Source organism: Perissodus microlepis, chromosome 16, assembly GCF_051167445.1.
Source record: "Perissodus microlepis isolate ML-2025 ecotype Zambia chromosome 16, ASM5116744v1, whole genome shotgun sequence".
NCBI lineage: Eukaryota > Metazoa > Chordata > Actinopteri > Cichliformes > Cichlidae > Perissodus > Perissodus microlepis.
Window position 1 is genome coordinate 7,515,476 of NC_140476.1, and position 24,733 is coordinate 7,540,208.

Sequence of the window (24,733 nt, forward strand, 5' to 3'; positions counted from 1 at the left end):
TTGTACCCAGTGAAACAAAATTAAAATCATTCTATTCTATTCGATTGCAGTTTCCTTTAATTCTGTGTTACTATTACTTAAAAAAAAATTCAAGTTATAAACTGCTTACTTCATCCTATAACAGACACCTCTCATTGGTCCTATATCCTGGATCTCTGACATTGCATCCTCCAAGATCTTGCCTGTAATTAAAACTATAATAGAGTGGAAATTGAAAATTGTTTAATCTTTCCCTGAGCAAACTTGAGACACTGCAGTGGAAAGAATAAATGGATGTTTCACTTGTGCTGGCCTCAGCCTGATTAGATTTCTTCCTTCAAATCCACAATATGAAAACCTGACTCAAGAAAATAAATCATGAAGTAGACAAAACTTGATAGATGGCACGATGCTGTGGCAGGCTTGATTTATATTTTCTATACACACCCTTAACTTTTTACCAACTGACATCTTTCCAAAATCACAGTCAGAAAAGGGGGTTTCAATTAGAGATCAACAATAACTAGTACATTGTAACAAAGGATATTTTTTTCATTGGCATAAAAACTGGTACCAACTGTCAGAAACAATGTGCAGAGCTGTAGTAACTACAGAGGGATACAGTTGGTGAGCCAAACTGCTAAAGAGAAAGCGTTAAGAAGAGGTGACGATTAGTGATCATAAGTATGGCTCCATGCTGAGAATTATAATTTAAATTTTGCTTTCAGAGTGTTGATGTCTAGAGAGGGTCAGAAAGAGTAGGACCAAGGGTGCCCATGGGGGAACTGTGGTACTGCATGAGGAATTCAGGAGTGGCAGAGAAGTATGTGAAGGTGGTGCAGGACATGTTTGAGGACAGCGAGACAGCGGCGGGATGTGCAATCACTAGGATTGACAAATGGGTTCAAGGTGGGGGTGGGATTACACCAGGGATCAGCTTTGAGACCCTTTGCCTCCTGTTTGCAGTGTTGATGGACAGGCTGACAGATGAGGTCAGGCAAGAGTATCTGAGGACTATGATGTTTGCAGATGACATTCTGATGTGTAATGAGAGTATGGAGAAGGTGGAAGAGTGCCTGGAGGTATGCTCTGGAGAGAAGAGGAATGAAAGTAGAAGCGATACAGAATAAATGTGTGTGAATGAGAGGGAGACAGACAGAAAGGTGAAGCTGCAAGGAATAAAGCTAGTGAAGGTAGATGAGTTTAAATTCATCAGGTTAACATCCAAAGCAATGGACATTGCACAAGAAAGTTGAAGAACAGAGTGCAGGCAGGGTGGAGTGGGTAGAGATGAGAGCTAGGGTTGATTTGTGATGGAAGGATAGCAGAAAAAGTGAGAGGGAAGGTTTACAAGATGGTTGTGAGACCTGTTATGAGGTATGATTTGGACTCAGTGTCACTGATAAGACAGGAGGCAAAGTTGAAGATGTCCCTCAAAGGGACAGCTCATGTCAAACAGTTTAGAGACAAAGTTAGAGAGGCAAGTCTGACACAGTGGATATATGTGGGTATAATGGAGAAAGGGCTCTGAGATTGAGCTGCCATGCAAGAGGAAAACAGTGTTTGCTTTAAAATCAAGCCTCTTACTTAAAAGATAAATGTTTAAGAGAAAAACGTTTACAATGAGAGGTGTAAAAACTATTTTGTCAATTTGAATGAAACAGGACAAAAAATTTAGTTATGGATTTATACATGTTATGTGGTTCCAGCTGCAGAATGCTGCACATTAGGGCTCGAGTCTGCACTAGTCTACACCACCCTATAAAGTATTTGCCTTGTCAGTCAACTGATCCCTTTAAAATGCATTGCCACTAGTGTCAGTGGGAGGATGATGTCAGAGGATGTGAGGAGGTTGGGGATGAACTGCCTATAGAGCCGCCTTTGTCTCAAGAAGTCTATATTTAAACCCGCCATGTTTAATTCATCCTCAACCATCATCTTTTCGCTCCGGCCCTGTATGTGAAGCAAGACAACAAATGAACCGGGGACTTAATGAAGTGAAATGTCACAGCCCTGTGGTGGGGTTGTGCAGGTTATCGATGAGATATGAATGTCATTCCATAATGCATCGGCCTTTGTGACCCATGGGAAAAGCTGCTCAGAGGGTTGTGTGTAAAGTGGATATACACTTGAGTGACACCAGCCACAACTGATCCATAGAAAGTAGTATTAACTCCAAATACATTTGATAAGAAATTCAACAGTGGGGAGGTTAAACTTGAAAGAATCATTTTCACTTCTATTACTTCTGCTCCTTCACTTCTTTGTGATACATGTAGATATCCATTAGTCCCTTTCTGCAATGAGCTTCCACAGACATAGAAATGGCCTGAGGTAGATAATAAATAACTATGAATATGAAATCTTAATTGCGTTGTACCAAAATGTTGTTCTTGTGGTTCACTTTACTGAATACCACCGCACAGGGACCATTGATTAAACAGGAGAAGTTTCAGACTGTATACACCTGAAATGTCTTATTGCTGACATCCTTGGTTGAATTACACAATGAACTTAGAACTGCTGAACCCTACGGAAGCCAAGACGGTCTAAATTGAATTTTTTTTTTTTTTTAAAGAATTTGAGTCTAGTTAATGTGCTTGCTTAACCTTTTAACATTCAGCTGGTCACCAGTGGGGCTGGGGTTTTGGGGGGTCAAGTTATCTTCTCTCTTTTTATAAAACTTTTACTTATTTAGAATATTTGAAAAGAAAAAAAAAAGCCTCTGGAACAGAAAAACTGTTCCGGAGAAAGTTATGAGAATTCATTTGAAAGATGAAATATTTTAGTTAAGTATTTAGCATGTGGTTAACGCAAAACCTAACCTACTTCTAACCATTCCTCTAACCCCAACCATAGGTTAACGGGTAAGTTTTGATAATGTCTCAGATTGGAGGCCACGTTTTTCAACTATTAAAAAAAGGAGGTAAACTCTTGACAACAGTCTTCAAGACAGGATCATGATTGGCTCAAAATAAAGTAGGGGTGGCACAGTGGTGGTTTGTTGGTTAGCACTGCCACCTTACAACAATTAAAGGCCAGCTGTGGCCCTTCTGTGTTGAGCTTATATTCTCCCTGTGCCTGCATAGGTGCTCTCTAGGTACTCTAGCTTCTTCTTATAGTCTAATAACATGCATGTTAGGTTAATTGGTGATTCTGATTGTGAATGATTATCTGTCTCTTTGTGTTAGCCCTGCGATAGATTAGAGACCTAAGGGTGTGCTCGGCCCATGACAGCTGGGATAGGCTCCAGCCTCCCTCCTCATAACCCTGAATTGGATAAGTAGAAAAAACACTTTTTCTCATGTATTTTTAGATCTCTTGTTACCTGAACAATCTTTAACCTTTCCAGCCTTCACCATGACACTACCATACTTAAATTCCTGATATTATATGTCCAAGTGCTTCTGCTGTTAATGATCACCAAAACTGACAGAAGGAGGCAGCATAAATGTTTTACTGTTACTGCTATGCTACCTATTAATTTGTCGAGGACCATTTTGTTAGAACAAGGTCATGATTTGGGTAGAAAAAGAACCTTATTAGGTTGATATAAACTTTACAAAGCTCTTTTTTCTAAGTTTCCAGTGAGCCAATTTTCATATGTGGACTTATACTACATGCCATTAGATGAAATTTTGAACAGAACAATAGATCATAATAACAGCTTGGTCGTAATAACATAGTGGTCATTTTCTGGAGTTTTAGATGTTTGAAGGTGTTTCCCAAAGAAATGCTTTCAAATCAAGGCTGGATATGTAAATGCCAGTTTTCCCGACAACAATGAACCTTCATTAACTCTGGGACTAATTAGGTGAATTCTGGCACTAGCTTAAATTTAAAGGGATTAAAAATGTCAATGTTAAATGTCAAATCCAGTGCAAAATATATAGTGCTGTGTTAAATCAGTTAGAGGAAAAGATCGAGCAGAATGACTTGGAGAAATTTAAGGTTCAGAAAGCATTGTCATATTTACAGACCAGCATTCTTCCCAGGCAGAGCTCATTGAATTCTGACTGAATAAGATATACAGTTTATTATTATTTGATCACACTTGTACTTACTAATAATAACCAAGAATGCTAAGAAGTTCAATAATATTGTATTTGTCATAACAATTTAAAAATGCTGTCAAAAATGCTTTAAAAAAAGCTTTTCATGTGTCTGAACTTGTGGACATAAACCAGATGCACTATCAGAATCTAGCATTTTAGGTATTGTCCTTTCTACCACAGGTGACAGCTCAAAAGCTGCATTTATCATGGCGCTTCCTCAAGAGTGTACAACATGGGCAGGCAGAAATAAACGGCAGAGTTACACAAATTCAAGCTGAGTGACTGAAATATACAGCCTGATACACACTGAAGTGTAAACTGTAAAGTCTAAAGAGTTGCTGTCATTGTGATGGTGACCACTTTATGTTGACTCCTACTTTGACTGTCCTCTGGAATTAAAGGATGGGAGTTAACAACTGATGCTCAAAGTCAGACATGGGTACAGTAGCTTATGAACAGAGCCCATGGAAACAGCTTATATCAACCCTATTCCTCTCCCCTTCCCTTCACTACCTTCCATGCAGTTTAGAATCGATTATTATCATTATTACTACTACTACTTTTATTACTACTAACTGGTCCTGTTCCTTATATCTTTTTTTGTCTGTTGTTAAACAATTTTGCCATATAGTAACGTATTAAGCCCTATATTATTACCAGTGTTAACCTCTATAAATAATATAAACATTGATAGTGTTAAACTACAAATATGTCTAGACAATACAGCTGCAAGCACTGATGTTAGTACCTGTATTATTAAATACCATTTGATCATAACATTAGAATGCTTTTCTTATATCGTACTGTTAATATATTCAGGTGGGTCTTGCAAATATTAAATATTTTCATTATATATTGACATGTTATATTGTAAGTCTAATATTCTATACATTACATAACTGCCTTTGAGAACCTCATCTTATAGCAATAGTAATGTCAACATCTTGTGTACTAGATGTTACTACATGTACTACAATATGCTGAACTATACAAGGATGTACTGAATAAAATATCACAGTGTGCCTTTATTTTATTAGCTTCATTTTTAAGCGATTGTTATGGTTACTGAATGGCTCCCTGGAAAGACCATGTTGTGAAATTTTTATCAGCAAAAAATTAAAATGTTTTTGTTTGTGCTCAGTTTGCCTTTGAAATACACAACCAACAAGGAACATTCATGTATATTCATTTCCCATTTTAAATTATACCAGAGGAGAGAATAACATCCTAAACCTTTTTGTCTATTAGTGTAATTTGTAATTTATAAAAGAGTTGTGGAGTGGACTTAAAACCTTACCAAGGTGCTCAGAAGACACCATGATATTGTTTTAAAATGTACTTTAAAGTTCAGAATGAAAAAACAAAATAGTGTTGCTGATTCATCGAGCTTTCATTATTCTCTACTAAAGCATTTGGATACAAATTGTGCTTTACTTTAATTTGTCATGCCTGTGCAATTTTAAAACCTATATTTTCTTTTCTTTTCTTTTGGATGGATTCATAATGAAAACAAAATCAGTCCATACTTTCCTCTAGCCTCAGATAAAATGCTGTGAGGAGCATTCAACAGGTCTAAAATGTTGACCTTAAAGTTTGCAAACCTGGACTCAAAGCGGTTTTACAGGAAGGAAAGAAGGAAATACCTGAAGTTTTTTCCATTTATCCTCAAACAGACACTTATGATTTTGAAATGTGGGTAATTTTAATAAATAAGAGAGAAGAAGTACTTGGAGACACAGCCTTTGAAACGCTTCTGCTGCTCTTCTCATTAAGCAAGCTGAGTACTCTCAGAGTGAATGGATTAAGACTGGTGCTTTTAACTCACTGGAGGCCTGCTGTTGAGACCTGCCAGCTCTTCACCTTCCCCAATATATCACTGTCTTCCCTCCACAGCCAGGTGAAAGCCAATCAATACCCCTGCCTCATTAGAACCCAACTGAATGGCCTTTAACAATTTTGAGAGAATTTCCCCTTATTATCGTGGCACAGCAATATTCATCAGGGAGCAGAAATTACCAGCACTTACAAAGCTTTACAAAAATCTTCATCAATACATCAGGATTCATCAGGACTCAGCTGTTCTGAGTAAAATCTGAGAAGAGCCATAACCTATAAGTTATTATGAATTCATATGAAACTGCTGTTATTGCATTATGTTTTGGGGATTTCTTTGTGGTTTATTTTTTAATCCTGTCTGTGTGGCCTGGACGTTACCTGTTAATCAGAGTTAGTGAGGACAGGTCTGCATGATTACGTCCTTAACAATGAGGAGTGGTAGGGTACAATAGAAGTAGGGTTTCTGAAGCCAAAGGTGTCTCTTAAATATCTAAGGTGAATGTCAGCAGAAGCCAGGTGATGCCTTCTTGATTTATATTTTGTGTTATCTATAACCCTATGCGCACCTGTGCAGGTGGAAGGAGCCGCACAGGTGAGGCTGAAAACATATACAGTAAAGTAGTGACTGAAAAGAGGGGAAGATGGGAAGTATCAGCTTGCTGGGAGGTTTCAGTTACTTATCAATATTTTCCTTTCATTTGATGGAGTTTAATATAATAAAGCCAACCAGTTTTTCTCCCCTTCCCGAATAACAAAACTTTCTTCTTCTGTTACTAGATAACAGCCCACACTAAAACATGGCAGCACATATTCATCAGTCTCTCCCATTTTTGAGTGATCTCATCACTTTTTGACATTTAGATTTTATACTCACTTTGGTAGTTCAGCCTTTAATTCCTTGCTGTGATGCCATTTTAGTTAAGTTTACATTAAGTGGAATGTTGGGGGTTGGGTTTTTGGTTTGAGGACAGTTGTTATAAATATAGTTTTCTGATGTTTGAAGGATGAAGAGAAAGGAAGGGGTCAAAGATGATCAAAAAACAAAGACAAACAAGAAACAGGAAGTTTGAAGCCTAGTCTTAAAAGTAGAATGGGTGTGTCTCTCTCTCAAAATCTAAATTGGGAGCTGGATCCACAAGGGAGGACCCTGACAGCTGAAGGCTCTGAGTCCCATTCTACTTCTAGAAAGTTTAGAAATCACAAGTAAACCTGCAGAGAGAACTGCTTTGTTGTGATAATACGAACTGGCTCAAAGTAGGTGAGAAGGCGAGAGTTCACACAAGACATTTACTTAAATGTAAAAGAAAAATATTAAACATAACCTAACAAAGATGTCAGGGTCATCTGGGCCAGCTTTTATACACAGGTGTCTGGCATGAGCTGATGCTCTTCCCATACCAATCAATCCCAATCCCAAATCAGTAGCTTGGCTTTCATGAGTGTGAGAGGGTCATAAGCCTCTTTAAGGTATGTTCAGGCCTGAGTGTTAAAGATCGTGTATTTTAAATTATTTTTAATTCAGTCCTGGATTTAACAAGGAGCCGATGAAGGGACAGTTATATGGGAGAAATAAGAAAACAACTGAAGTGTTTTCAAGGAGCTTTTAGAAGAGCCCGATTATAATGAATTGCAATAGTTCGGTCTATAAATAACAAATGCATTTACATTGATTTTTCAGCATCACTCTGATATGCTGAGTGTCTCTCTGCATATGGAAAACGTGTGAAAAATTGTTCTCAATCAATGTCCAACTGACTCCTGCAAATCATACTTTAACTCATAAATAGCACTTTTTTATCTGATTTACACTTTGCTGTAGTATTTGATGTAAAAATACATGTTTTCAATGCCAGTGAAAGGTGAGTGAGCGTTCCCTCCCAATGTTAAGTTTTGTGTCATGGACAGACACTGATGATTTTATTTTCTGTTAGTGGGAAATCAATCCATGGGATTTTTTTTTCAGCTGTAATACACCTTCTTCCTCTCTGTGTCTTGGGCTGATGGACAAGCAAAGCTCTTTCCACAAAGTGTGACAGCGATATTGTTTCTCCACTTTATTGCTTCTGTGTTTTATGCTCTCTGCCCTCCTTTTTTCCCTCCACCCTAAACATCATATGCTATGACATGACAACATCTTAACAGACCTGGGGGCCACAAAGTGTGTTTTACTATTTTTGATGACAGCTGTGGAGGGGCGGAATATGTAAAAAACGGAGCATCCTTAATTCAGCCTACACAAAAGAAAATGGTTTACTTTGTTAGAAGTTTGTCTCAGCAGTGAATCACCAACGCCTGATGCACTAATGGCCATGCTCTGACTTCAGCACTGTCTCTGTTGAAAATTGCACACAGCGAGGAAGGGCAAAGGGAGAACAGTGGAGAATTCAATCTCTCCCTTTTAATCAGTGTCTCTCGCTGCTCAGAGCAGTGATAATGGGCATGTCAGGAGCGGCAAAAATAGGATGGGCTTACAGGAGCTTAATGGAAGATGGAGAAGAGTGTGAGATACATGAGGCTTAGGAGGACTCTGTGTTAGTGCTGGGTGGCACTGGGGTTCACATAAACGAGGAGACATTTCAAATCACAATTTCTTATCTGCGGAAAAAATTAACAGAAAGATTTAAAATGTCCATGCACCTGAGCTGTCTGGAACCCAAAGAGCTGCCGCACGTTAGCATGCAGCCATTAACAACCTTCCCACTGTGAAACGTGTGCTATATGCACTGGCATATACAAGGAGACAAATGCACACAACCATGCACCGTAATCCCTTCACTGACGCTTTAGCAGCAGTTAACAGCACAGCCTGGGGAGTCTCTAATGTTAATTAATGGGAGGTACCAGAGCATGCAGTTCCTAATTAACCCCTGAAAATGATCCTGCAAAAGCAAGCAAGTGGAAAACTGGGCTAAAAAGAATGCATTTCACTATTTCCAAGACCCTGTTTCCCTGCTTATGATGCATATGTTGCAAGCCTCTTTGCAGGTTATGGCAGCTGAAAAACTGATCCTTTTCTTCCTTTTCCTCCAAGTTGAGTGGCAGGGGAATAGAAATTAATTGCCGTGATTATGTGGCTAATCATAAAAATGAAAGAAAATCAAGGTGGGTTGTTGGCTCAATGCTAAAAGACTTACTGAACTAAACACTGGAGTGATTAGGCATCCAGCAATGAAAACAAGTCTGCCGGCACACAAACATCAGTTTCAAAGCAGAGCGTGATCTGGTACTGACATGTGATATCTGGATGGTTTACACCTTTTAAGATATTATATTCTATCTTAAGAGCACACAGCCATGAAATCCACCTAGAGGCATAAAATGTTAAATGTGCCATTGAAACCACACCCCACAAAACTGCAGCTTGGGTCACAGCCCAGTCATCAGCAATCAAACCAACAACTTTGCAACACATGCCAGATTCTTGATTTAGAATTAAAGGTGCAGAATTAAAAAAAATAAAAAATAAAAAATTCTCCAAATAGTGCCCCACAGCATAAGTAATGAAATGTGTCACCCGAGAGAGGACGAGGGAGACACACTGGTGCCAAAGATCATCTTCACGTTAAGTTCTGTATTTCTGCAAAATCCTAGTGCACCAGCCTCAACACTTAAGTTCAAGAGCAACAAAAGGAAGTATTTACTCATTTTAAAAAAAACTAAACAGTGCCCTCTGTGCTGTAGCTGACATAAGCCTCCTTAAATATGCTATTCAGATGTGTTTATTAATTTGTACTTGATCTGACTTCAAATGACCTCAGGTTTAGGTTTAAGTTTCTTAAAATGACATCTATGCTGCTATGATGGGTGTGTAAATATTGAAGGACACGTCTCAACGAGAAAACAGGTTCCTAGTATCAACCATAACATAAATCCCACCACAACTATGAGTTTATCCTGGGTAGGTTAACAGAGGTGTCCTGGACAGATGACCAATAATTGAATTTAAATTTAAGTTAAAATTTGATTTAATTGTCTTTTAAAGCGTGGTTCACAGCTACAGGTGTCTCTAGGGGTTTTATATTCTAAGGTTAACCATCTCACAATATCAGAGCGAGGACCCCGATGATGTACTGAAAAGACCTCCAGCAGAACTAAGCTCAGTGAGCAGTTGCCATCTGCCGTGACCAGTTGGCAGGTGGAGGTTTCCCAACAGCCTGAGCCTAAAGCAGCATAAGTAAGGGATGGTTCGGGGGTCAATCGATCGAGCTCTACTATAAGCTTTCTCTAAAGGAAAGTTGACTTGGCTAACGCATATACACCCCCAGTTTAGAATGTTTGTGGACTGTGAAAGAAAACTAACAGAAAGGTAGAAAAGTCTTTTTGAGTGGAGAGAGGTTTTAAAATGTAACAGCCTGTCACAGCCACAGAGGTAGCACGCTGAGACCAAAAGAACTGTGGTCGGTCAGCTCTGCCTGTGTTTTGCTGCCAGTATAGAGGATTGAGACTGACAGCAAAATAAGTCAAACTGAAGCTCGGTATTCCTCTCACATCCAAAAACTGCATATTTTTTTCCACTGCAGACGTTCTACTCCCAATGACTCACATCAAAGTCATTGAAGGTTCATTAATATGATCACTGCAAAAACTACTTTGTATGAAGTAGATGAGAAGACGTTATGAATTGTAAATCAAAAATTACAACTACGTCTACAGCAGGATTGCTGTACACCCCATGTGTCAGCTCATTAGTAGAAGTTGTTGGGGCTGAATGCGAAAAGTCTGACAAGAAGCAGAGATACCTTTGTGTGTGTGATTTGTGTCAAGAAACACAGCTTTATCTTCTCTCAGTATTCTTCCCCAACACTGCATTGTTTTTAAAAGGCTTTTAAATTGCTTCTATACAACAATGGTTGTCAACTTTTTTCTGGCATGCCCTACTTCAGAAGCCAAAAATATTCACTCCCATCATTTTTATCTTTCATTTTTGTCATTAACAATAAAAAAGCAGAATTTTAAATGAAATAAAGATGAGTGCAACAGTGTCAGCCATCCTTTGTTTGCTTTTCCCCCACAAAAGTGATATTTTTTACCTAGTTTAATTGCATAACACGACAGTTTGAGAACCACTAATTCTAAAGAATGGTTAAGCTTTTAATACTGTGAGCATTTGGAGCATTTTGGTTTAAGGATAAGGGAGCATGAAGCTCTTCATCCCAGAAGCTTCAAAGATTCACAGTGAGATGGTGACTAGAGTCCATAGAAGCAGATGATGACTTCAAGCGACCAAGGGCGAAACAATTACAGATGCTGTAATGTGGACAGAGTACAAAATAACCTTTCTCACCTTCATGGTGAGTGAATGAAGTGACTAACAATCAGAGCAGAAGCAGTTGACATATGACTTGTTACTAAACATATTAGAGGTTTGCCTAAGTAACCAGAAAATGGAGTATATGACCAGCACTCAACTTAAAAGCAATGCAAAATGATTGAATCGCTTCTTGTATGCATGCACCAACAATTTCCCTGGGACAGGGTTTCCTGAAGATATTTACTGTCACAGGGGTTACAGAATTGATGTTAGACTCATATAAATGTTAAATATATTCTCATGATGATGTCGAGTATGAGCCGCGATCTTGTACGAATAAAGCTAAAGACATGCTGAATAAAAACTGGGACTTTCCATTAGTTGAACCCAGCATCAATAATAAGGCCAGAGCAGGAAATCATTTATTCATCATCAAGGATGCACACTCGACCTAAGATGTCAGGTGACGCTCCTTCAGCACACGTCACCTGTTTTTATTACATTTGCAACTCCAAGTGTTATTGTCTATGTAGTGTAGCTACCAGCATTTCACATATTAATAACATACAGTAGCAGATAAAAGATAACAATAAAAACATACTGCTGCTAGGCTTCTCCTGGAAAGGCAACAGCTTAGCTTGATAATAGCACAGGTATACACAGTTTTACTGTTGCTGTTTTGCTGTTAACTTCTAGTATGCACTATATTTGCAACTGAGACGGTATGATCCCACATAATACACAAATAAAAATCTTTCACACTGATGCACTTCAGCACCCAGTTTCATTTTCACATAATAACAAATTTCTTGGAGCCATCCAGTAAAATCCTGCACCCAAACCGTCCAGAGGGGATTTATTAATCTGTCAGCCACAAGCCTGCCTGTAAGGTAATAAAAAAAATGTGAATTTGACTGCAGTGAATGAACAGAGCTGACAGGTGATGCAGCTCACTAGTAAACAGGTGAAGTCAAGTGGTAATTTGTTTTGAGGTGAACAGTATTGACAGTTAATGGCTCAATAATGGATTTACAGGGATTACCACAGAGCTGGACATTTACTGAGGTGAACATCGGATTTCGTGGGCGGGCTGGATGGTAAATGCACAGCTGCATACTGCAAGCACAGTGTGCAAATTTTCAAATGTAAAAAGATGCTGATAGACTTAGATGTATAAAGTGCAATCTATATGTCTAAGTAGCGGGACAAACAAAGAGAGTATATTTAATTATATCAAAGGCACATCCTGGATTTCATTTCTAATTTGAAGTATTTTCTGATACTCATTTAAAAATCCAAATCCCTCAAAATAAATGCTGATTTGTTTTGGGGGGGTTTTTTCCACCTGAACTTTGTGTGAGTAAACTAATTTGGTTGAACACATTGTTCAGCAATTGTTTCCTCAAGCTCTGGCTTCTCTTTTCCTCATGATGCCAAGTGAAATGTTTTCCTACTGAGTATTGTGGGGGACTTTCTGCACTAGTAATGTTTTTGTTTGTGACTCATCCTCAAGGAAGGTACATGTTGCTCAATCAGTCTGCTTTCAGAGTTCATGAATATGACTATGGGAGTGTTTTTCGCAGTATTACATAAACAGTGTTTTGCAAATGTTTACTCTCTTCTACTAACAGTAATGAACCGAGTCATTGTGTATATGGAAATCTGCTGATGCTAGTAGAAATAAATTCATATATTTAGGTGTGACACACAAACATATTGATAGTGAAGACCTTAATGTTAGTTAAAAAGGATGTGCCATTTCTAACGCCAGTTCATATCAGGAAAAGAAAAACTGGTTCTGGGTCCTATTGAGTCTTATACATCATTCCTGGTGAAGAACTACCTTCAGAAGACCAAAGTGTGTTACTGACTGGCCTGCACAAAGCCCAAATTGAATCCCTTTGAAAATGTGCAAGATTTACCAAAGAAGAATGGACTGGAACTTCTCCGGTGTCGTGTGTGAGACTTGTTGAAACACTGCAGTGCCCTGAAATAATTTTGTTTCTGTCTTCAAATTAAATAATGCAAGCATCAAACAAAACTTGGATGTCCTTGTGTGTATGCAACCTATTCTATCCTTGTTTGAACTTTGATACCTTGTTTGATATCTATCTATATATCTATATATATCTATATCTATATATATATATATATTTTTTTCTCTGTGTATTTAACTTGTTCTTCAGTCAGTAGTTTACTTGTTTCTGAACCTCATGATTTTCTTATACTGCCTAAAAATGAGTTGAATTGCCATTATCAGTAGGGGTATTTTTCCACTGCATATCTTGTTCATATTATATGTTGCTTCATATACAAATAAAATGCAGTCAAAAATGTGTTGTTTTATTTCACACTCTTATTATGCTGAAATATTTTTGGTTTCGCGAGCTTATATAAGCCAACTGGTGTGTTATTTTGTCCAAGCTGGGCCAGTGCAAACACAATATGATACCCTCCTCTCAGCAGATTGTCAGTGACAGTCTGACGGCGCCCAGCCTGCAAGTGGAGTTTGCGACAATACTGATGGAAAGTGACGCTCACTGAATCACATGTGGCATCAGCTGAATGTGACTTTCTCAGTAACATGCCTCAGTGTGAAAAACAAATATACATCCACTATTCACACATATGCAAGTCTTCACAAGCGACAGCTGGAGAGGAGTATCAGTGTCATTTTTTTCCATATCTGCCCGGTGTTAACCAGCTGTTTCCCTGTAATCCTCAGACAGGTCCTCATCAATAACAACCCTCGACACATCAGAATGACTATGAATTTCAGAGAAGAGCTGCAGAAATGTCAGACCACACAGAAGACAAATGGCATTCTGCAAATGTGTTGCTTTAATGTACCCCGACCAGCCACAACATCCCAGCCGTCTGCCTAATGTTGTGTAGGTTCCCCTCGTCAAAATAGCTCTGAACCATCGGTGCATGCACACAGGACCTCCAGGGGTGTTCTGATGAATCTGGCAGTGGATCATTTGAATTCTAGCGGTTGCAGGATTGGGCAGCCACGGCTTGTTCTCGTTTAATCGGATTGGGGAGTGTGGTGGCTGATTAAATTCCTCTGGTTCTCCGTTAAGTTCCTTGAGTTTCTCCTGAACAGATTCTGCATTGTAGAGAACTTATCTGGCTAGGGGAGGACACTGGCTTGGACTTATGGACTTTCCTAAAGAACATGCTATTTTAACAAAATCCACAATTTTACTCAGTTCACCTGTTATGAGTTTAATCCCATATGGAAAAGAAATAGTAAAAACTTATATGATTTAACTCATAAAAGTGGCCACTTTCATGAGTAAATCATATAAGGCTTAAATGATTTACTGATGAAAGTGGCCACTTTCTCATTACTTTCATATATTGTTTTAGTAAGTATCCAAAACATACAAGTTTCATTATATAATTTTTCAAGGGATCTTATATCTGTTTTCACTCTTGTATGCTTTTCATACAAGTTTCACACAAGACAGATAAAAACTTTATAAGATTTATATATATCTTTTCCATATGGGATTGTTCTGGCTGATCGGCTAAATCAGCCACAGCATCAATGTGAAATGATATTAAAAGATCCACCAGCTTAATAACTGCATTATTTATAAGCAATCTATAAGTAGTATTATCAATGTTTGATTTACAGATGTTTCAAAGTCTTCAAAGATCATCATCATCACCAATGTGAGACAATAAAGTCCTGAGAAAACCTTGCTTCACTGCCAGAGAGGTGGAGGTGTACCTGATGAATCACAGCGCTCTTAGCAGCAAATTTAATCTGTAATGATGCACTCCATTTCACATATCATCAAGTTGTAATGTCGGACTGTAGCAACCCATCCATCCGTAACCTCATGTCACCACTTGTTAGCTGAAGTATGAATTAAGGGGCCCGTACACTCACATATTTAACTCGTATTGCCAATTTCACAGTCGTTGTTTTGCTTATTTGGTTCGGACCAACAGAAAAGGCTAACACACACTTTATACATTACTCACTAAAACTTCTTACAAACAACCTAAGCAACACGGACCTCATATATTTTGAAGCAGGCATTTTGCCTCCATTTCTTTTACCTTAATGTTTCACTGGCTCCAAAAAAACAAACATTTGCTCTTCATGATTATGCTGGGCTGACATTTTACCAAATATTGACCACTTTTTCTGACATTGTGTAATGACCATGGAAGCTAGAGCTGGGAAAATGAACCTTTCTTCTGCAACAGTTGGACTATTTGCATAGTGCCACTGATTAAATCAGTTCTCTTCCTGCGGAGCTCTGAAACCAGCTGGTCATGGCGACGGATCCAGACATGTTAACATATGTGTCAATTATGTTTTATGTGCCTTGACACAAGAAGTGTAAGCATAAATAAGCATTTTATTAACAAAAAATTATTTTTGGTAACACATAGTCACATTAGAGCTTCATTGGATCAGTAGCATGCTTCATTTTTGTGTAATACCAAATAGTGAATCATTCAAATGCAAGTTTTATTGTGTGGCTGAGTGAAAAAATGTTTCATGTTCTGATTCCAGCCCAATAAAATAAAACATCTGGTTCACTGACATATATAAAGAATGTTTAAAAATATATATTTTATATTTGCTTAATCTTACTAGTTAATAACACATCAGAGATCTTATTTTCTTTCTCCACAGAATCCTCAGATTGTAAGCTAGTTCAGTTATCATACCAAACACACTGGATGTCTTTGGAATTACACCATATGATGTGTTCAAAAGGAGTGAATCTGTGTCTATGACATGGAAAGAATAAGGGATGTGTAGCAAGCGCTGTGAGCCAAATGGAAACTGTGGTCAGATTTGTAAAAAACAAAGTTATCCATACTGGCAACTTCAATGCACAGCAATCACCATAACAAACCTGCTACTAATGTGTTTTCAGTGGTGGCAGTTCATATTAAACATGTTAAGATTTTTAAATAATGACAGTAGGCCCTCTCAATTAAACTTTTATGCTTTCAGACATATTTTATTTTCCTCAGTTTGTAGGATGTCATTGGAAGAAACATTCCTAATGTGGTCACCTCAGGCACAGAAGGCCTACCCACCTACTGTGGAAATATTCGATTTGGGAGGGGCAGCCAATCAGGAAAAAGTTGAAGAGGCTTAAACAGCCTGTTTCAGAACTCAAGAATGGATGAACTAAATTTCGACCTTTGAAACTGAAGCAATGCTAATAAAGTCCAAGGATGAAAATATGGAGTTGGAAATGATCATAACAGGCTCTCTGTGATAAAGAAATGAAGTCTGAAGACTAAAAACACAGAAATAATGTCAAATGTTTCTTTGTCGCCCAGGATTTTACAAAGCAAACAGTGAAAATTGCAGTGCACCAGTGAACTACATGAAAAGGAGCCTGAACAGAAACACACAGCATCATAAACACCATTTATTTTATTTTATTTTTTTTACATTTCCTGTGTAATTTGCTGAATACTAGATTCTAGATTTTAATGGTAATGTCGATGCAATCCAAAACATTACTCATAATGCTCATTCAGTAATGAAGTACATTGAAAATTATCTTTAAAAGCATGTTGTCTGTAATCGGTAGTAAAAAATGGTTTAAAAGTAACTGTCCAAACACTGGATACACCTATTTATCTCTAATACAGACAGAGACTGAAGACTTTTCAGGCAAACCCACTAAAGCTTTTGGGTTAGGGAGAAAAAAAAAATCTCATTTTTGCTTCAAATCCTAGTGATCAATCTTTCCTCTCGCCCGTCTGTCTGTTATCTTCTCCCATTTGTCTGGGGTCTATTTTGCCCCATCCATCCACAAACCACCCTATAAAGCTGATTTTTTTGACTGCCTCATCTCACAACACTGGTGCTTTCTCTGTCTAGCCCGAGGTCAGCTCAGGGAATGAGATGGCATTGCAAAGATAGTGGAAAAATGTCACCCAGGAATGAAATATTGATGGACAGAAAGGCCTTGCCTCTTTCCCTTGCCCTCAGGCGCAGACTGAGTCAATGGGCAGCGAAGAGGAAAGCCAAAACAAACACACTAATCCGCAGGAAAGGAGACTGGCGGAGAGCAATGCGGGAACGCCGCAATCCTGTCCATCCTTTCCCTCGGAGGTATCGTTATCTTCTCCCTCCCTCTAAGCAAACCATAATCAGATTCACTTGCACTTCAGTTGATGTGGTTTATTTCCAGCCAAGGGCTTCCAGGCTTAACATATGATCCCCTTCTGGCAAATAACAAATCAATACAATGTAAATAAGGAGAGGGAAAATAAATCCCTACATCTAAATTTGCATAACGAGATGCAAGGTAAGGCTGAGGTGGAACATGCCAGCCTTGTTTAGAAGTGAACTGTCTGCCGGCTGTTAAAGGGAGCCTCAATTACAAAGCAGGAGAGACGTCATCCCTATGCTGCTAAACAAAAGCACTGTTGTTGTTTCTTCATACAGAGTACACTTAGAACTCAACCAGATGTCATTAATGTCAAGTAGGAGTGTGTTTTGTATAAATATATGTACAGCAGCATGAAGCAGTAGACTGCACCGGGCCTGAGTCATTATATAGTTCAACTAATGACTCGCTTATGCTGTTTTTGTCATTTCGTGGAACAGGCAGGCAGTAACGCTTTGTAGCAGCTTTATCTGTGCTTTTAAAAAAAGCTGCTTCGTCTGTCTCGTTAGAATTACAAACGAGGCTGGTAAACAGTGCCTTTTATCCGTTGCGGAACTTCCCTGCATCCATAGCTAAAAACCTCTGAATCCCAGCAGATACAGTCAATATGGATTACTCACCATTGATCCACTGGGCCTCCGGGTCATGGACTTTGAACTCGGGTTTGAACAAATCCTCCACAGTCATTTTAGTGTCACTTCCAGCTTGGTTGTCAGCTGAAAAACAAAAAAAGCACAATTTTAATTTGTTTGTTTCTGGTTAAAAAAAAAAAAAAAAAAAAAAAAAAAAAAAAAATGCACAGGTTACAAATTCTATCCGCTTATTAAACACAAATCATCCTTCATGCATCCAATTACAAATCAAACTCCAGCATTAGTTGCTTCACCATCAGCATCCATGTGAAAAAGAAAATACACCCTCTCTTAGTTTGACGGTTTAACATATCGGGATGTAAAAAAACAAAAATCATCCAGTTTTTTGCAGATCATTCATTACAACATGACAAACACCCCACAATTCAGTAGCTTATAGGACCACCTTTAGCAACAATAATGTGGCATCATTGTGGAGGAACTAAAACGCTGCTTCAGTTAATTGCGGTTTGATGGGATTTGTTAATTCACCGCTATCTGTTGTAGCGAGTGATGAGGATTTAAACTGAAAACAAACTGTTCATTCTGTTTAAATAAAACTGGAACAAGGAGCAAAACAGGAAGTCTAAACTAAGAAACACAAGGAAACCACAAAACCTGAGAGAGACAGAGAAGAACAGGTGCTCTGATAACAAACAAAGGGAGATGGACACAGTATATACGTGTGAGGATGATTAGGAGAAGTGGAGACACCTGGGAATACAGCTGGAGCAAACTAGACATAATGAGATAGGGGAAGCAAAACTGAACACAATGCAGGGACAAGGGACCATCAAAATAAGACAGGAAACACACTGAGGCACAACTAAGACACACGACTCGACACTACAAACAATAGCACAGACTGCAGACAGACCCGAGAGAGCTAGAGAGAGAGTCTCTCTAGCTTTAACCTTCAAAAAGCAAACTAAACTAGGAAACAAAACCCAGAGTTCAAGAGAGCAGTAAATAAACAATTTTCATAAGTCCAGAACACACAAACACTGGATCATGACAATCACAGCATTTCGATCGGTTTGAGGTGTGGACTTCTGACCACTTTCACACCTTGATTCTTTTCTTTTTCAGCCATTCTGTTTTATATTTAGGATCACTATGTTTGGGATCCCTATGAAACTGTTATTTTGACACAAGAGGTTTTCTCCTACCAAACAACCCAAGCTGCTTCGGTATTTTCTAGTTGTATGTTCATGAACATTAATATTGAACATGCTAACTGAGGCCTGTAGAGTTTGAGATGGAGCTCTCACCTTGGGGTAAATTTGATGAGCGGTCCAATCTTGGAAAGGTTGTGAAATTGTGTTAACACACATCTCCAGACCATTGAATTACAAAAAAACATATAGTTTTATAGAGGTGCTCACACTAACTGATTAGCGACACCTGGATGCTACTTCCTTTGTCCAATGACTGTAGGAAGAAAATAGAACTGGATGGATTTTTACACTTGCCTGACGAGCAAATACAGTATGTTGAGTGTCCTGTTAATCCAGATGTACATACTGGTACTTACACATGAACACACAAAGAAATCCATGTGTGTGAAAAAGATTCACATTGTCACAATGGCATTTCATTCGTTCATTAACATGATCATCACTGGGCTAGAAAATCTTTAAGCTGTTCCAGCGCTGACCCTGGAAATGTTTCATTTTTAATTATGAAATGTTAAGCCTTTAGCAGAAAGAGACCATGCCAATTGTAAGCTTCTTCTGAATAGAACAGCTGCTGATTGTGAGCAGAATAAGAGGGCCAAGTCATTTTGAATGTCAGCCATATTGGCTTCCCTTGATAACTCCACACAGCATGTTTGTTTATGGAGGCAATGAAAGTCTAACCAACCGTGGAATACACTGGGGAGAGAGTGGCTGCATGGCCAGCGGATTGTGATGAGTTTACATCTGAGAAAATGATATTTTTGAAGCACATATACAGTGTACAGTGTGTGAAAATGGGAGAACAGCTTGATAAGCTATTTAGGTTCAACAATTACGTGAAATTGTTACCTGTTTTGTAGTACTGCTAGAAATTAGAGATCCCAAAACAGTTTGTAAAATACTCGCTAGAGAATATGGATGACACAGAAAGAATATGTTTTACGCTGCCTCAGTTTTTTCCATTAAGCATTCGTCATCCATTTGTTTTCTATGTCTTTTCTAGGTTTGGGTTGGGTAGCAGCAGTCTAAGCAAGGACACTCCCGCCACACAAACACACAATGTCCAGTGTCAAGCAGTGTCCATCTGTGTTTCTATTCAGATAGCGAGCAGAGGGGTGTTTTTACACACCTCAAACGTGTAGTGGTGTTCTATGAAGCTTAATTGATGGAAAAGTAAGATACGTTCAGGCTTAAACCAAAGTTTTCACTGTCACAAAGTTGGCTCTCTTTTAGACGGGCTAGATCAACCTGAGGGGTATACTGTGAACATGGTTCTTTGCATTAGCTGACTCAATAAAACCTAAAATTCCAGTCAGAGATAATGGGTATCACAACAGTGGTTATCAGCTTTCTGTGTTAATCCAGGTTTTGCTTCAGTCTCCATGCACGCTCGCATACTGCAAAAAGGGTCATTTCATGCATGCTATGTGGCTCACACACTGATAATGCCTCTCACCTTCTCCAGTCAGAGGCATTTTCAGTTGCTGAGGATGATAAATAATGATTAAAAATCTATAAAGAAAATTGTTAATTATCTGTATAGATTTATTGCCCAGGATGGTAAAATGAACATTTTAGTTCGAATTAATTAATTTATTGTTCACCTAACCATTAAATATAATAATACTACTACTAATAATAAAGGACACTTGGAAATTACTTTAGTTTGTGGCAGATCAAAGTGAAAATGAATTTATTAATTGATCAGGTATTCTTGCTGTGTGTTCTGTGTTTTAGTACCTCACCAACAAATTAGAAGTACAACAACATTTGGGAATTTTCATCACTAAATTAGTACATGCACATTGTTATGACAGTTTGTGCTTCATTCAGTGGTTTTAAGGCGGTATGGCTTAATATGTTGCACATATAAAACATATAAAAAACCCACCAGAGAATCTGTAGTGTACCTCAAAAATCCTGTAAATAAAAGAATCAGTTAAAATGAAAAATAAAAATGTTAAAACTGTAAATCAGAACATAACCTGCTCCTGACTAGCTTAAGTGTTCAGCATAAGTTACCATGGCGATTTAGCCAGGTAAAAAGAGTGCCACTATACAGAGTTTAGGGTGGAAACAGCTCAGTAAGCCATTTACCATGCCCCGTTGTACACCCCTCTGGATCTGGACAGTAGCTGGTAATGTTCAGAGTTTTGGTTTGCTATGACACATTTTTCTGATGACTATATGTTTTTGGACCAGTACAGAGGGAATATGTTACACAAGGCTATTCAAGAATATGTTACTTATACCACCAAATGAAGCCAGGTAGTCACAGCAGTGCAAATTCTATGGCAGGTTTTACATTTTACATTGGTGGTACAGAAAAAGCATAAATATCTTGTCAGGTTCATTTGCTGGTTGTATTTTCCCCATTTATTACACAGAAAAGAAATTTGAGTTAGTAAGTGAAAAATAATAATTTCACTTTTATTTGGCCATAAACTGAATGGATCCCCTCATGCACTTCATTATGGGACAGGGTTAGGTCTAAATGCACTCCCTGGTCATCATGTAAGGAATGTAGCTTTCATGTTAGAATAACAGCAGTTTTGGAAGTGTGTTAAGTGGTGAAATGTACTGTACATAGTCATTTGTAAATTTAGAAGACTGGTAGCATTTTTCTTTTGCATATTTTTTTCTCTCCGTGACCTGATCCCTTTGACTGAAGTCAGACGGACTCAATCAGATTACTTTGTGCAGCAGAAGAGTCAAATGGTGCATCAAATGACCCATCTTATGGGAGCGTACAAACAGCCTGAAGCAGAAACCCTCGATTAATAGATCAAGCTGATAACCACCAGTGTGATACCTATTATCTCTGGCCAGCTATGTCGAACTTGCTTCGTAGTACAACCCTGTGGGGGCCATAAGGCAAAAACGATGAGTTCATATTTCAGTTTCATCTTAGCCATTTTATACATGAAAATATTTACTTATGTGGCTTTAAGTTGGCCTACAGATAGATATTAAGGAAACGACCACCAGAAAAGGTGAACTATTCATCCACTGCCTTTTAAATCAAACGGAAGAATTTTAAACAGATTTCGACACCTTAAATCTGCATTAATTGATTTTTTTTTGCCTCTTAGGAACAGCAGCAGAAGCTAACAGTAAACACTGTAAAACAATGAACAAAAATGATACATAAATAACGTTTACTGTGAAGGTTAGGTAAACATGTGAGATGGGTATTACAATATGAGAGTCGGTAATGGCTGTATAATTTTTACTCAGTTGATTAAATCTTAATAAGCATAAATTATGCGGTTATGATTAAATTGTAGACTGTGCTGAAGACATTTTGTCAGTGCAAGTAGATGCAGAAAAACAAAACTCCCCCTAAAACATCAGTTCATCATCACAATCAAGTCTGAGTGTTACCTGGTGTGAGGAGGATGACAGACATAGTGATGAGGGAACAGACCACCAGTATGACCAGCAGAGCGATAGCAATCCCCTTCCAGTTCCTCTGAGGAGGACTCACTCCACCCAGGTCCTGCAGAGAGACACACAGAAAAAAGGTGGAGGTCAGAGGGGAGATATCGAAGGCGATGACTGAATGACTGAAAGTGAAGATACCAATAAGAAGAATAACACCAGACAGCAAATATGACACAAATAGCTTTATTTTTAATAAAAAAAAGTCCTTCCTGATCATCACATATTGTACACTCTGTGCACTCTGGTTTCACTTACAGTACCTATTAACATAGGTCACATTAGGGCTTTGTGCTTCCAATCCAATACCCTACACAGTGGAGGATTTGCAATGGAGGGCTTTAAATGAGCCACACTGTAAAACTGAAAAATGAAACTCTGATATGGTGAAAAGCTGAAGAGTATTTGCATGGTTTAATTACCACTTGGCCAACCTTACCTTCGAGTTTCAGGTTCTGACCTATGAAAAAAAAATTCTGCAAGGGTCAGGGGTCACTTTTTCTGAATCAGACAGAGATGTTGCTCCATCTTTTACAGATACTGAAAACAGCAGGGCTTGGTTTCAGAAATCTGACTGATTGTAGAGTGTGGGTGTGTGTGTTTGTGCGTGTCTGTGTGATATTATCTACAGAGAAATAGCTATCCAGGAGAGTTTGTGAAGCTTTTGCCTGCAACTCCATCTCTGAATCCTGGTGTTAGAAAGTCTTAAACTGGGTCTTCCACCACATCTGCTGCCTCTGATAACGTGAATTAAGCCCCCTCCTATAAATTTCTTCCTTCCGCAGATCCTCCTGGCCTCAATTACCCACAAAACCCTGCAGCTGAAATGCAGCGATTACTGCTCACCAACCCACCACTGCACTCTGATTGGCTGGAGGGAAAGTGGTCTAAAATGATTGCCAATATGAGCCAAATTTTGCTACAAAAAAAAAAAAAGAGAGAAGCTGCACCTGTCTCAGATTTAGTCTGAAATCCATTTTCTAAGCACTTGACATGACATGGTTAAAAGTGCTGTAACTCACTTAATCTGAGTCATGACTCTCATATATTGACTGATGAGTCAATTATGACTGAAGCACCTCCAGGTTTTTATTCGCAGAACACAAGGTACCACAGAGTTTTCAACAACAACCCAAATCTAGTCGAATTTTGGCAGATTTACACTTAATTTTCCCTATGCTGAGTATCAAGTGAACACGGACTTCCTAAACACTGAAGCAGTTCACTGTAACCATTACATACATGTGCTGTTACATTATTCACAGCCCCCTCTGGACTCATAAGACTCATCTAATATCAGGACTTGGGCTGTTGCTCATTTCATTAGTACCACAAAAGGCTGACATGTCCTTGAAGACTGACAGTAACTCCAAATTGCCCTTGTGCCACAGTACGTGAGATTCTTTCACCCTCTCTTTTGCACGTTTTCCCTATCTCATTTTCTCCCCCAATTTCCTATTTAGCTACTCTTGGATCATCATTCTCAATTTATTAACTTCATTACAAGCGATGATAGAACCACTAAGAGAATTCGGACCTGCTGAGTCTCTCCATTACCATTACTGTGGAAACAGTGGAAGGGCCCGATAAATGTTTAGCCTACCAGGGGGAATAAGACAGCAACTGGGCTTTATCACAGTCATTACACCCTCATCAGAAATAATACATTTCTCAATAAATCTCTGCTGATTGGAGGGCAGGCTGGGGCCTCTCTGTTCTGTTTTATTAAAATCCAGCCAGTAAGCAGTGCAGGCATTATTTTATGGCTTTAATAATTACACTACACCACAAATTGCATTTTTGCTCTCTCGTATTAAACATGATAAAATATAAATGGTTTTAAGTTTCATCTTTCTTTATATGCCACATTTGTCCCACATCCAACACAACACAAAAATCATTGCAACGTATACACCTGGGGGATAATTACTGCACTTCAAAGTACCTTTGAGAGCCAAAAGGTGTGTCCACGTTCCCAAATTTGTATCGTTACTTGTATTTTTTAAAATACAATATCAGGAGAAAGTGTGTTTAGCACAGAACAAAAACATAATAAAAAATATAAATTTAGAGTTTAAAGTAGCTAGGAACTTATGAAGGCACTCAGGGTTAGATTAAATTTGTCACCTTTTTATAGGGACTGTATGGGGCTTCTTTGGGAAGGTAAGGGTTTCTAGTTTTGGAAAATGTGAATATT

At 38.4% G+C, this 24,733-nt stretch overlaps 1 protein-coding gene across 2 annotated transcripts in view; it reads right to left on the reverse strand.

Moving 5' to 3' along the window:
• Positions 1-24,733, reverse strand: part of LOC146370363 (inactive dipeptidyl peptidase 10-like) — a 248,284-nt gene that overhangs the window by 94,989 nt on the left and 128,562 nt on the right. For both annotated transcript variants that reach the window (XM_084954816.1, XM_084954817.1), the window contains exons 2-3: positions 22,480-22,594; positions 17,906-18,001 (exon numbers count right to left, since the gene is read on the reverse strand). In XM_084954816.1, coding sequence (XP_084810942.1) covers positions 17,906-18,001; positions 22,480-22,594 — 211 coding nt within the window. The remainder of the gene's footprint in view (positions 1-17,905; positions 18,002-22,479; positions 22,595-24,733) is intronic.